Source organism: Spodoptera frugiperda, chromosome 2 (assembly GCF_023101765.2).
Source record: "Spodoptera frugiperda isolate SF20-4 chromosome 2, AGI-APGP_CSIRO_Sfru_2.0, whole genome shotgun sequence".
NCBI classification, from domain to species: Eukaryota; Metazoa; Arthropoda; class Insecta; order Lepidoptera; family Noctuidae; genus Spodoptera; species Spodoptera frugiperda.
The window spans coordinates 12,357,244-12,369,782 of NC_064213.1; the positions used below are offsets into that span (position 1 = coordinate 12,357,244).

A 12,539-nucleotide genomic window follows, 5' to 3' on the forward strand; every position below is an offset into this window, starting at 1 on the left:
ATTTTAGCAAAATGTCACACTAAATGAAAATGAATTCACTAGAACAGCGATCAATGTATGCAGTAGGCTTTGTTCTTTTAGTAAATGTGTGAGTAAATGTTTCTACTTATATCTTTTATGTTAATACTAAACATGAGATAAGCACTTTACTAAACTAGGAGACATTTTCGAAATGTTACTTGAATCTTTTATCAAAAGGTTATAAGATAATGGAATGATTGCCTTTATATTTCTTCTTTTATTATATCAACGTAATGTCTTAAGTCTGAGCGGGTAGCGATCACAAGTTGGTACGTACAGCGCCTGTGTAGATTTTGCAATTCAACGTTCATTCAGTATTGCTCGGGGTTTTGTGGCAGGCGCTCGTGTCACCGCGTGTCTACATCGCGTCGCTTATTACTTATGTACGAGGCAATGTTTTGAATGTACTTTTAGATATTTATGGCCTAATATGTACCGGCGTGTGTTTGGGAAAAGACTATGGTGTGCGTTATAATGTATCGGTTGTATAGACGTTTAAATAATTTAAATCCGTGTTTTTTCGCATTGAAGTTTCAAAGTGATTTGTTCTTCGTTTAAGACTTTAAAATGAAAGTTGGTGTCATTAAAAAGTTGATAATGGAAGAACTTGAAGCTGATGCGAAACTTGTTTAAATGGATAGAGGATCGTACAGGTATGTTAGTTATTATTTATCTGATATGCAACTTACTGCCGCACTCGGAGACATTTAATGATTGCTTATAGCATTCCTTAGTAACGATTTTGTATCCAAAAATTGCTAAGGACAGGGACAGTAAACATTAAATGACTCTGAGTACGGCGGTTAGACACAATAAGACACAAACATTACTCAACTCTAGTCTATCTATAGAACTATCTGTTCACAACAAACAACGAAATGTTTCATTCAACCGCAAAACGTTGAAAAAATAAGTTCATTTGGCCCAAATTCATGGCGTTACGGCCGTCCCCGAGCAAAACACCGTAATAAAACATTCACTACTTCTGTGGAATTTTCAAGGGGACCATAGCGTAAAGGAATGTACCTTTTTCCCAATTTTCCAAACTCATTCAAAGGTTCTTGGTAACTTAATTATTGTATGGTTTGTACAGCTATTGGAAATAACTCTTTATGTATAGTGGAAATAGAATCTTTTGTCGAATAAAGATCTTTATTATTATTGTTTGTCTACAATGAGTAAACAAACTTATTAAGTATATATCAATAGGTTAGATATAAAAGTTGTACTGATTAACTCATAAAAATAAGGCTAAGTTCAGATACGCGGAAAGTGTCACCGCCCGATGCAAGGCAAACGGTTTTGCACGTTCATTTGAACTAAGCCTAATACAGTAAACACAACATTGGATTCTACTTTTAATATATCATTCTTGTTCGGGATTAAAAAACACGTTGTTATGATGTTGTGTCAACAAAACACATAAATACATACATAAAGGGAGATAGAGAATTAAGGAATTCTGTTTAAGAAGGTTTATTCTATAGTGCTATGTGTTGCAACCTTATTTTGAAGAGCTAGATCAGATTACGGGTGTCGTTTGTCAAGCTGACATAGAGTATAATAAGTATAGGCAAAGATTATTTAGTCCATTGAAATGTTACATGAGCTTTACATTTTTTAGAGGACGCAATTTTATTTTTTGATCATGTAGGGGGGTCAATAGAAGCTTAACTTGAAGTTTGTGGGGTCGCCACCCTTGTCCCTCGGCCGCCATCTTGGAAAAAGGGATGGAAACACTTTTTTTGCTATATCTCGGAAACTATGCATCGTAATAAAATTTTTAAAATCATAATTTGTAGAAAATTATTTTGCCTACAAATATGTTTAATAACTTTTTGCCCTAAATTAACAATTAAAGAAGTTATAAGTAAAAAAGTGAAATTTTGTTAATAAAATTTTCTCTTTTGCTCTATAACTTTTTTTTTACATTTTATAAATAAATGGCTTCAGACCAATCTTGTAGAATATTTTTCGAGAAATTTTTTTCCCTACAACTGTTTTCAATTTCATTCATTAGAAACTCAGTTACAGCGCTCCGAAGTTAACCGGGTTCGTCAAATTAGTCCAGTCAAATAAGCTTAAATTAGGTAAGAATCTCGGAACGCGAGATTACCAGCTGTAATTTTGTAAATACTTGTATATTGACACCCTAAAACTTGTCTCAAAACCATGGTATATATGGTAGGGTGTAAGCAACTCTTAAAATTCAGGGTCAAAGGTCCCAAAAATCGTTCTTTTGCGGTTTTTTGAAAATAACTCATTTCCTATGGGTTTTTGGTATTTGTATTCATTATCAATATTGTAGAATACAAAATTCTCTACAACTTTTGTCTAATTTTTTTTTTACATAGTGAACCGTTGTCGAGTTAGAGGGCGGAGAACGCACGGTCACTGCATCACATCAGACATTTTTTTTTCAGCTAACCTATCCGTGATGGTTGGTTATGGATAGGACATTAAAAAAGACGTTATGGTTTCTAAAACTATTTTTCGTCAAATTCAATTGTTTGAAAGATAGACGCTTTCAAAGTGGAAAATTGACCGTTCGTTCTCCGCCCGCTAACTCGACAACGGTTCACCATGTAAAAAAAAAATTAGACAAATGTTGTAGAGAATTTTGTATTCTACAATATTGATAATGAATACAAATACCAAAAACCCATAGGAAATGAGTTATTTTCAAAAAACCGCAAAAGAACGATTTTTGGGACCTTTGATCCTGAATTTTAAGAGTTGCTTACACCCTACCATATATACCATGGTTTTGAGACAAGTTTTAGGGTGTCAATATACAAGTATTTACAAAATTACAGCTGGTAATCTCGCGTTCCGAGATTCTTACCTAATTTAAGCTTATTTGACTGGACTAATTTGACGAACCCGGTTAACTTCGGAGCGCTGTAACTGAGTTTCTAATGAATGAAATTGAAAACAGTTGTAGGGAAAAAAATTTCTCGAAAAATATTCTACAAGATTGGTCTGAAGCCATTTATTTATAAAATGTAAAAAAAAGTTATAGAGCAAAAGAGAAAATTTTATTAACAAAATTTCACTTTTTTACTTATAACTTCTTTAATTGTTAATTTAGGGCAAAAAGTTATTAAACATATTTGTAGGCAAAATAATTTTCTACAAATTATGATTTTAAAAATTTTATTACGATGCATAGTTTCCGAGATATAGCAAAAAAAGTGTTTCCATCCCTTTTTCCAAGATGGCGGCCGAGGGACAAGGGTGGCGACCCCACAAACTTCAAGTTAAGCTTCTATTGACCCCCCTACATGATCAAAAAATAAAATTGCGTCCTCTAAAAAATGCATAATTCGGCCCTCAAATTGTAACATTTCAATGGACTAATTATAATAAGAATAAGGCGAAGTGACGGCCCAGGAGGTCGGTTGTCGCGTAGAGTATAGCCATAACCGTTTAACTCTTGAAAATTATTAATAAACACGTTGTACACATGACAAGTGACAGATGACAGAAGTCGCACATAGACGATCAACGAATGACGTCAAAAATCCTACCTCGCGCATAATATGAAGTTTACATGCGAATAAACATGGATAGGAAATCCCAACGAACAACAGTCAGGCAGAAAGCCCGCCAGGCATGTAAGTACACCTTGCCTCGTCGGGGGATGCTCTTTTTATTAGCGAACTGAACACATTTTAACCTAACATTCTTACTTCTATAAGTATTTTTGTAATTAAATGGCAGTTCGATAAACGTTACAGCGAATTTATTTCAATGCTCCCTAAAGTCCAACATCCATTTTAAGTCACCAGCCGAATAAAACACACTCGCCGTCCGGCCTCACCGATATACATTATTTGTATGTATAGTTACATCGGAACATTAAAAAAAAACGCGTCTCCAGTTGACTTTCCCGTCCCCCCTTTCAACGTAAGTCAACCTACGTCACTGTTCATAGCTTTGTCATCACTACAAGTTATATGTCGTCAGTAAGAATGTAAATACACCGTGAGGGTAGACTCTAACAGTGTCAATCAACTTTGACCCATAACAACAGCGTACACGATGACAAGGAAGTTGGAAGTGAATGTTCGAACTCATGTCATTGATTAGTTAGGGGTGTAGAGTCTAATTTTACGTGACGATGATTGATGAATTGTGGTTTGGATGGTTATTGAAATTATTTATTAGGTACCTAGCTTTAGTCTGGATAGGGGTGTGTATTAGTTTTTCCACTGTACCTGTTTAAATACCGATTTTTGTTAGAGTTGTCTACCTAATAAGGGATGTAATAGATTCCTTCAACTAAGCTTTATAATTGTTTGAAGTAATCAGAATATTTACAATCACACTTAATATTATAAATGTGAAAGTTTGTTTGTTTCGATGTCTGTCCGTCAATTACTCTAAAACTACTAAACGGATTTTGATGTTTGGTGTACAGACAGGGTATGAGCTTGATGCTTTCGGTGATGGTATTTTTATCCTACAGGAACGCGGGTGAAACCGCTGGCAGAAGCTAGTACGAAAAAATATACGTAGGTATATGATATACAAGCCTAACAACCTAAAAAGAAATATCTACCTATCATCATAACATAACATTTCGTGAACTGTGGACAATTCACTGTTGGCCAGTGGACCCATTTACACAGAGAATATCACCAAAACGTTCGCTCGCGTCCATCCCCGCCTCCCCCCGGGAATATAAACAAATGATGTAATCAACTTATGACACGACCGAAATTGCCTACCGAGTTTATTTCTTCATATTTCAAAATTTTAGGACTAATGACCTTGGCAAAAGGAGTCTGTTTTTATAAAATGTCTTATTTTTTTTATCGACGAAGAGAAACCTTCATGTAGTAGCAAAACTAAGAAGTGTGGAATTCCTATCTTACTCCAATCCTTGTGATTACCATCTATGCCTATAAAGGCCACTAGAGTTCCAGAGTTGATCTATTTACAAGAGGAGGCTCTATATCAATAACGTTATATATCAACGTGGTCTATAAACATCCTCAATAAATGGACTATCCAACACAACACAGAATTATTCAAATCAGACCAGTAGCTCCGGAGATTAGCACGTTCAAACAAACAAACAAATAAACTTTTTCAGCTTTATATATGTATTAGTATAGATTTGCTTAAATAAAAGCCTAGACTTCAGGCCTAACTTTTCTAAAAATACGCACAGGCAGGTGTATAAAACATCTGGCGTTCAGCCAAATTCCATGTTACTTTCAAAATAATTTATATTTTTCTTAAACACCGAGCTACTTCATTCATGAAACCGTTGAAACATTTGAAAATGAAAAGGAAACCGAGGGGAAACGGCATAATCACGACAGTGATATACGGAGGCAATTTTTGAAAGGGTTCTAGCATTAACCTTTTGGAAACATTTAGGAAAAAAAGTATTATTTCCAAACTTACAAAAGTATATCTCTGTGGGATTGAGAACAAACTTTTGGTTACTCGCTAGAGACCCACATTTTTATTTTCGAGCCTTTTGTCGATATAAGAAAACTAAACAACTCAATTTTTACATTTAACCTTTTAAGCGCCCAGTTAAATACAAATACCTATCGTGTGAATAGAACAAAAAAATCATGCATGTTCTTTGTCGCAGTAATATGACTCCAGCGGTAGGCACACACCTCCGGGTGGGTCCCAAATAACGGCGGGAGGGGTTTCCATCGGCGTCGAGACTACGATGAAGTATCTAGGACTCGTCCTCGACAGTCGATGGAACTTCGTGGAACACTTTCGACGTTTGGCTCCTAAGTTGGAACGGACGGGGGCTGCGCTTAAGCGGCTCCTGCCAAACCTCGGAGGTTGTACGCGGGGATCGTGCGGTCCATGGCCCTCTACGGCGCCCCTGTGTGGGCGCCGAACCTGATGCGGCGACCAGCTCGGGCGCTGCTCACTTCTCAGAGGGTCATGGCCATCCGGGTGATCCGAGGATATCGCACGATCTCCGGAGAGGCGGCGAACCTCCTTGCCGGATTACCGCCGTGGGATTTGGAGGCGAAGGTGCTCGCGCGCGTCTTCAGTTTGCGCGCCGACGCGTGTCGCCGGGGCGAAACTCCACTGCCGCGCCAGATCAGTGCGTGGCGGGACGAGCTCCGGCGCGATCTCATGGCGGAATGGCAGCAACGACTGTCGCAACCGAGGGCTGGGCTCGCTATCATTGCAGCGGTAAGTCCCCTCTTTGAGGAGTGGCTAGAGAGGCGCCACGGCGTCCTCACCTACCGCCTGACGCAGGTGCTTACCGGACATGGGAGTTTCGGTAGGTTCCTGTTCCTTATTGGGCGGGAGGAAACGCCCGGGTGTCATCACTGTGAGGACCGCCCGGAGAACACGGTAAAACATACGGTGGCGGTGTGCCCTGCGTGGGCTGAGCACCGCCAAGTCCTCAGGGATGTGGTCGGCGACGGCGACCTCTCGCGCCCGGCACTGGTTCAGGCCATGGTGCGGAGCGAGAGGGACTGGGATGCCGTCTCCTCCTTCTGCGAAGCAGTCATGCTAGCTAAGGAGGAGGCGGGGCGCGTGAGAGAACAAACCTCTTCACGCCCCAGCCGTCGCGAGAGACACTCCGGGCGTAGGGGATCGCGAGACGATCTCCGGCCACCGTAAGTGCGGGCCTGCGGACGGCGAGCAAGGGTAGCTCGCCGCCCGACCAGATCCAGACCCGTGCGTGCGGCGCGTCGCGTTCCGCGCGCGCCTCAAAGAGCCATCAGACCACCACAGTATCAGCCACCACACACCACAGGAACCACAGGATCAGGCGGAGCTGCGGACTACCTAGCGGGTTTACAGGGGCTTCGGGTCGAAAAGCAGGAGAAGGAACGGGGTGGTTTTTAGTCAGTAAGATTCTGACACTCCCTTTCGCCTTGCCCAAGGCGGGAGAAGTCATTGGATGATTTTCCCCCTCAAAAAAAAAAAAAAAAAAAAAAAAAAAAAAAAAAAAAAAAAAAAAAAAAAAAAAAAAAAAAAAGCGGTAGGCACACGGAAATATATGTCGCATATATGCGACACAGGCTTCAGTACAGTTAGATTTTTGCAAGATTATTTTGAATTCAGATGAATCCAGATCAGATATACCGATTCTGGTAACATGGAAAATATCTCAAATTGTCCGCTAATTAAGAATTAAGAGAAACTTAATCAAAGTCGTACCCGTTAAACTGATTTTGATAAATGTTTGTCTAATTACTCCCCTTCCCAGTCCCAATCCCTGATTACCCAACAACCCTTAAATTCCTAACCCCCAAAAGGCCGGCAACGCACTTGTACTTGCACGAAAAACGCCTCTGGTGTTTCTCGTGTCCATACGTGGCGGCGATGCTTACCATCCGTCAGCTCGTTTACCGGCTTATACAAACAAAGAAAATATGTTAGAACATTGAAAACAATATTTTAGTTTTAAATGCAAGCAAATCTGCGCGTATAACTAAACATTAGTTTTACAATACGTAGTGTCGTTAGTATTGCGGTATATTGTGTGCACAGCAGTTAGAACTACGACGCGACGGCAGGTGCAGGCAACGTTCCGTGCGTTATAAACGTAATTACCACTGGAACCATTAAACTTTACGTATTCGATATAATATAATATCACGTGTTATTAAATGTTATCGGCTTACTCACGTAACTGTTTGACGAGGAACTTGACTTGTTTCAAGCCATGCTAAAGGCTCATATTCATGAGCAGCATTCCGCGACACACGACGCGGCATTTGTCGCGATGCTATTAGGATGTCAAAGGCTTATTTGAGTTTTAAGAGTGCATTTTTAGTTCAGAAATAAATAAGTTAACTTTTAATCAGCATTTTATTACAATTACCGAGATAGCTTAACGAGTTCGGGGCTCAGGCTCGAAAAGCAGGAGTAAGAACGGTTTGATTTTTATTCATTAAGAGGCTGATACGTCTCACCCGGGTGGGAGAAGTCATTGGATGTAAGCCTTAGTGTGCCTTTCCACCAGAGATGTGCTATGCTACGAAGATGTAATAGCTAAGCTGTGAAACTATGTGACCGTTTTCACTGAAACAGAGCTATGTAGCTGTGCGAGTAAGATGTACAACTCGAGTATGAAATGTATCGATAGTAGGGAAGCCATAGCACCATCTTTTCAATATAAAAAAATGCTTAGGTGCGTCCATTTCCACCAGTGCTAAGCTATGTGTACAATGTACCAATGAATATGATTGGTGGAAGCCAAATGCGTCCACAGCAACGTAGCATAGCACATCTGTGGTGGAAAAGTACCCGTCATTTAGGAATATTTTTTCAGAATTACTTCTGTCCTGGGAAAAAAGGGTAGGAATTGCCAAATATTGAGTGTGAAGCCTTCATGCTACGTGAGAATTTTGAAATTGAACGGCCAATAATATAATAAAAGGCACATAATAAAACAAGATATCCGCATTAGCATGCACGCACACGCTCACAGCCTACATCCAAGCTAGAACACGCCTTTCACACAAGAACCTCCTTTATATCTCTTATTTCAAAGTGGATTATTCTATAGCAAAAAGTTTAACTCTTGTGAAAAATATTGATGCCAATCGAAAGTGCACGTTGCTGTATGCTATTAAAGTTTATAATTCTAAATCTTAGAAATTATACTGACTAGCTGCTCGTACCACAGATCAGAGAATGGTATTTGTCTTTTCTGTGCTTGGCACGCTGGTTCCGATACTACTACAAGTGGTATGCGATTTCTATGGTATTTCTCTGTCTGTGGCTCGTAGTATAAATGAAATAAGTAGTCAAAGTCAAAGTCAAAATCATTTATTTCAAATAGACCAGGAAGGTACTTTTGAACGTCAAAGCAAATATAATAATATTAATAACGTCTGTCTGTCGGTCAGTCCTCTAGTGAAGCTATTTGCTCGTTCCAAAGTGTAGATTCCTATGGAGAAGAACGAGCAAGAAACTCCATAGGTTACTCTTTTTCAATCAGATTTATAATACAATTCTTGGTTACATTGTTTCGAAAAAACCTTTTATGACTTAATTTAAACCAATATTTGTTATCATCTTGGCTGACGATATAAAAAGATGAGCGAGATAGGTCCAGTAGTTAAGCCAAAAAGTGCATTATACTCTTTGAAATTATTTGAACACTCTTTACAAATACTGCATTGCAACTGCCGCGCCACATGTCCATAACATTCCTTGACAACCCACAATATTACATCTCTTCTGTGATCAAGGAACATGGCGCTGTTCATACAGAATTCAATACTTGATTAATTTGATTGTTGAAAAATATCTATTTAAAATTTTCGGTTTTTGTTGAAGTATTTAGTTGTAAGTACTATGCTTCTGTGGGTGACGAGAAAACGTTTCTTTAAAGTTCGTCTGGTAGTTTGATTAATAAGTTTTGACACATTATTTTCTTTTTTACTGAGTCCAAATCTGTACGACTGTGTTTCTTTGAAATATACCATGACGTCACATTCCATAATGTATTATAACGAAATCCCACTCTCCTAAACTTTAAATCGAAAGTATATTTAAAAAAAAATATCAGCCCGTTACACTGTCATTTTTATTTTCTAACAATGCAATTTGTGTTTTATGCCCCATAAACTTAGATCACAAAAATGTTTGTAGCTGGTGTTTCTGGATAGTTCTATGTTCTCTGCACTGAAGTTTAATAGTAAAGCAGTACTAAAGTAAACCGACTTCGAACAACTATTCGAGTCTGGCTTGTGGAATTATTTGCCACAAATTGCGGATTAACGATGGACTTTAAAATATTTTAATTGGTTTATTATACTTTTGTATAAGTCTAGAATGTGTGTTGTTTGTTTTAATGGCAACTGACTTGTATAATATAACATTACACCTTTATTTCGTCGAAGGGTTGGGTAAAGGTAAACATATTTAATGTAAAACACTAGCTAGCTAACGTTACGATTCTAAAATACTAGCTTTTGCCAACGGCTTCGCCCGCGTTCCCGTGGGATAAAACGTATCCTATCACCCAAGTCACCTCATTAATTTATTTATTTAATTTAAAATTAACAACGGTAGACAACCATAATTAAACAGGAATTAACAGCATTCATAAGTTCCCCTCGCAGTACTTCATGCATTCCGACAAAATCTCCTTCCATCCATCTGCGAATAAATCATTTGTTGGATTAGAATACCCTGTCCAATGTTCATTTAGCAAATATCATCAATATCCGTTCAGTAGTTTCAGCGTGATTGACGGACACACATCCTAACAAACAAACAAACTTTCACATTTTTAATATTAGTGTGACATACAGATCATGTTTACAATACATGACATATTAGCTAAGCTTATTGCATTTGCAAGTAACACGAGGCTAGATTGAAAAGACATTAAAATTTTCTTTAAGTTAGTAATTACTTAAGTTCGCTGCACAGGCTGGTACCGTGACCTCACCTTTCACTCCCAGAAGGGGGTCACCTATTTATAGCTCGGATATACCGAAACTTTATTCCGATACACAAATATACTGAAACTGAAAGGAAGTGTATTGGGAATAAAGTTTTATTCTTGTGTATTGTGTAATGAAAAATGATTCCTTTGGTTTGTGTTACTCAGTTCAGATGAAAAGAGCTAATGGTTTCGATATGTGATACTAAAACATGTACTCTTAAAATATAATTTCGATTCAAAATGGTAGAAAATGTATGATCATTTATATTACAGTTACCTTTTAATTACAGTGCTTAGTGCATGGCAATAGGTTCGTCTTAATAGGTACTAAATAACTTAAGTATTAAAGTGCTTTTTTATGGTATAAGCCGGTAAACGAGCAGACGGATCACCTGATGGTAAACAATCGCCGCCGCCCATGGATACCCGAAACACCAGACGCGTTACAAGTGCGATACCGGTTGTGTCTTTACCGTTTTGGGGGTTAGAAATTAAAGGGTTGTTGTGGAATCCGGGATTGGGAATAGGGGTAATAGGGCTTCCTCTGTTAACTCACTTAAACAACGAAACAACACAAGCGTTGTTTCACGTCGGTTTTCTGTGAGGCCGTGGTATCACTCCGGTCGAGCTGACGCATTCGTGCCGAAGAATGGCTCTCCCACACACAAAAGTAGTGACATAGATTATAACATAATAGACGAAGTGTAAATGGTACATTCACCTTTGCCTGTTTATTTATTCTCCAAAGGGGTCTTCAGGGAATAGCATTCATGGTATCTGAATATGCGATTATTCAGGAATCGAAAAGCCATTTTCTGTTATCGGAAATCAAACCTTAGAGGCTGTACTTGAAAGCCGTTATTTACTTTATATTGAAGACAGTAATAAACAAATTCAGAACCTATTTCTTTTACCATAAAAACTGAAATTCAATATTCAATTTCAGCATATCGGATATTTGTTTCTGTAACTACCGCGAATTTCCGGACAATTGCATTCCTGGTATTCGGTTACACAGGCAACGAAATGGAGTGGTTATTGCTAACTGAAGTGGTACACGCGAACCACTTATTGGTGTAAGTGGTGATAGTAGTGATAAGTGGTGGTTGTGGTAGAAAGTGGTATTTGTAGCCTATCTAGTCTAGGGTATGGTAAAGTTGAAATTTCGTAAGTGCTTTCAAAGTGGTAGCTAGATTAGATTAGATATTTCGTTTCAAGTTTAGCTACAGTTAGTTAAAAGGTTAAGTTTAAGTATAATTGTGTGTTTATGGAATATTAGCCTTAGGTATTATTGTTCGTGTGTTGTGTCTGCCGCTAAGTAAAGAGGAACTTCTAAGCAAAGTTATCAAAAACTCTGAATGAAATTATTGCGTCTTGACTCTTGGCTAGGCTCATCAGTGATGCACTAATATTATACCAACATAATGTTATTGTGTTATCGGCTTACTCACGTAACTGTTTGACGAGAAACTCGACTAGTTTCAAGTCCTGCTCATATTCATCAGCATTCCGCGACGCACGACGCGGCGATGTCGCGCTGCTACTGGGTAAGCCGATAACGTAATAATTAATTTAGTATGTCCCACGAAAGTTATAATGAAATTACAACGTAATGTTAAACATATAGATATATCCTATTACATACTTCATTTTAAACTTGTAGTCTTGACCTGGTCACATGGGAAGTAAAATTGCTATTGAATTTACAAATCACTTATCACAATTGTTGATGTTTTCTTGGAAAGAGGATTAAATTATGAAGTAAGTACTTTTTTAATAACGTAATTAATTTAATTTGGCTGCTTTATCAATATATAAAATTACTCTCTTTTTCTAATATTACAGATAAATTAAACGTTAACGATCAAAGAAGCTCATCGTACAGATCAAAGTATTCTTTGAAGATCCAATACTGTTCCATTAGTAGGAGCATTGAAATTTTCTTATTATTTTGTACAAAAAATATATTCTAATCCCGGTGATTGGATCATTCTTTGTCCTGTTTTTGGTAGAAAAAAGCCTTGATTGTTTCTATAGATAGCATTTTGGGGTTTTCTCGGAAAATTTCTCAGTAGTAGCACGGAGTCTGTGAATTGTGCCCAGTATA

The 12,539-nt window shown here is 38.2% G+C and overlaps 1 protein-coding gene across 3 annotated transcripts in view; it reads left to right on the top strand.

Moving 5' to 3' along the window:
• Positions 1–352: 352 nt before the first annotated feature.
• Positions 353–12,539, top strand: part of LOC118269309 (uncharacterized) — a 79,517-nt gene continuing 67,330 nt past the window's right edge. For 2 of the 3 annotated variants that reach the window (XM_035584353.2, XM_035584354.2), the window contains exon 1: positions 353–674. In XM_035584353.2, the coding sequence (XP_035440246.2) occupies positions 655–674 (20 nt within the window). In that variant the 5' untranslated portion in view covers positions 353–654. The remainder of the gene's footprint in view (positions 675–12,539) is intronic. The other variant, XM_050700469.1, reaches the window with a different exon arrangement.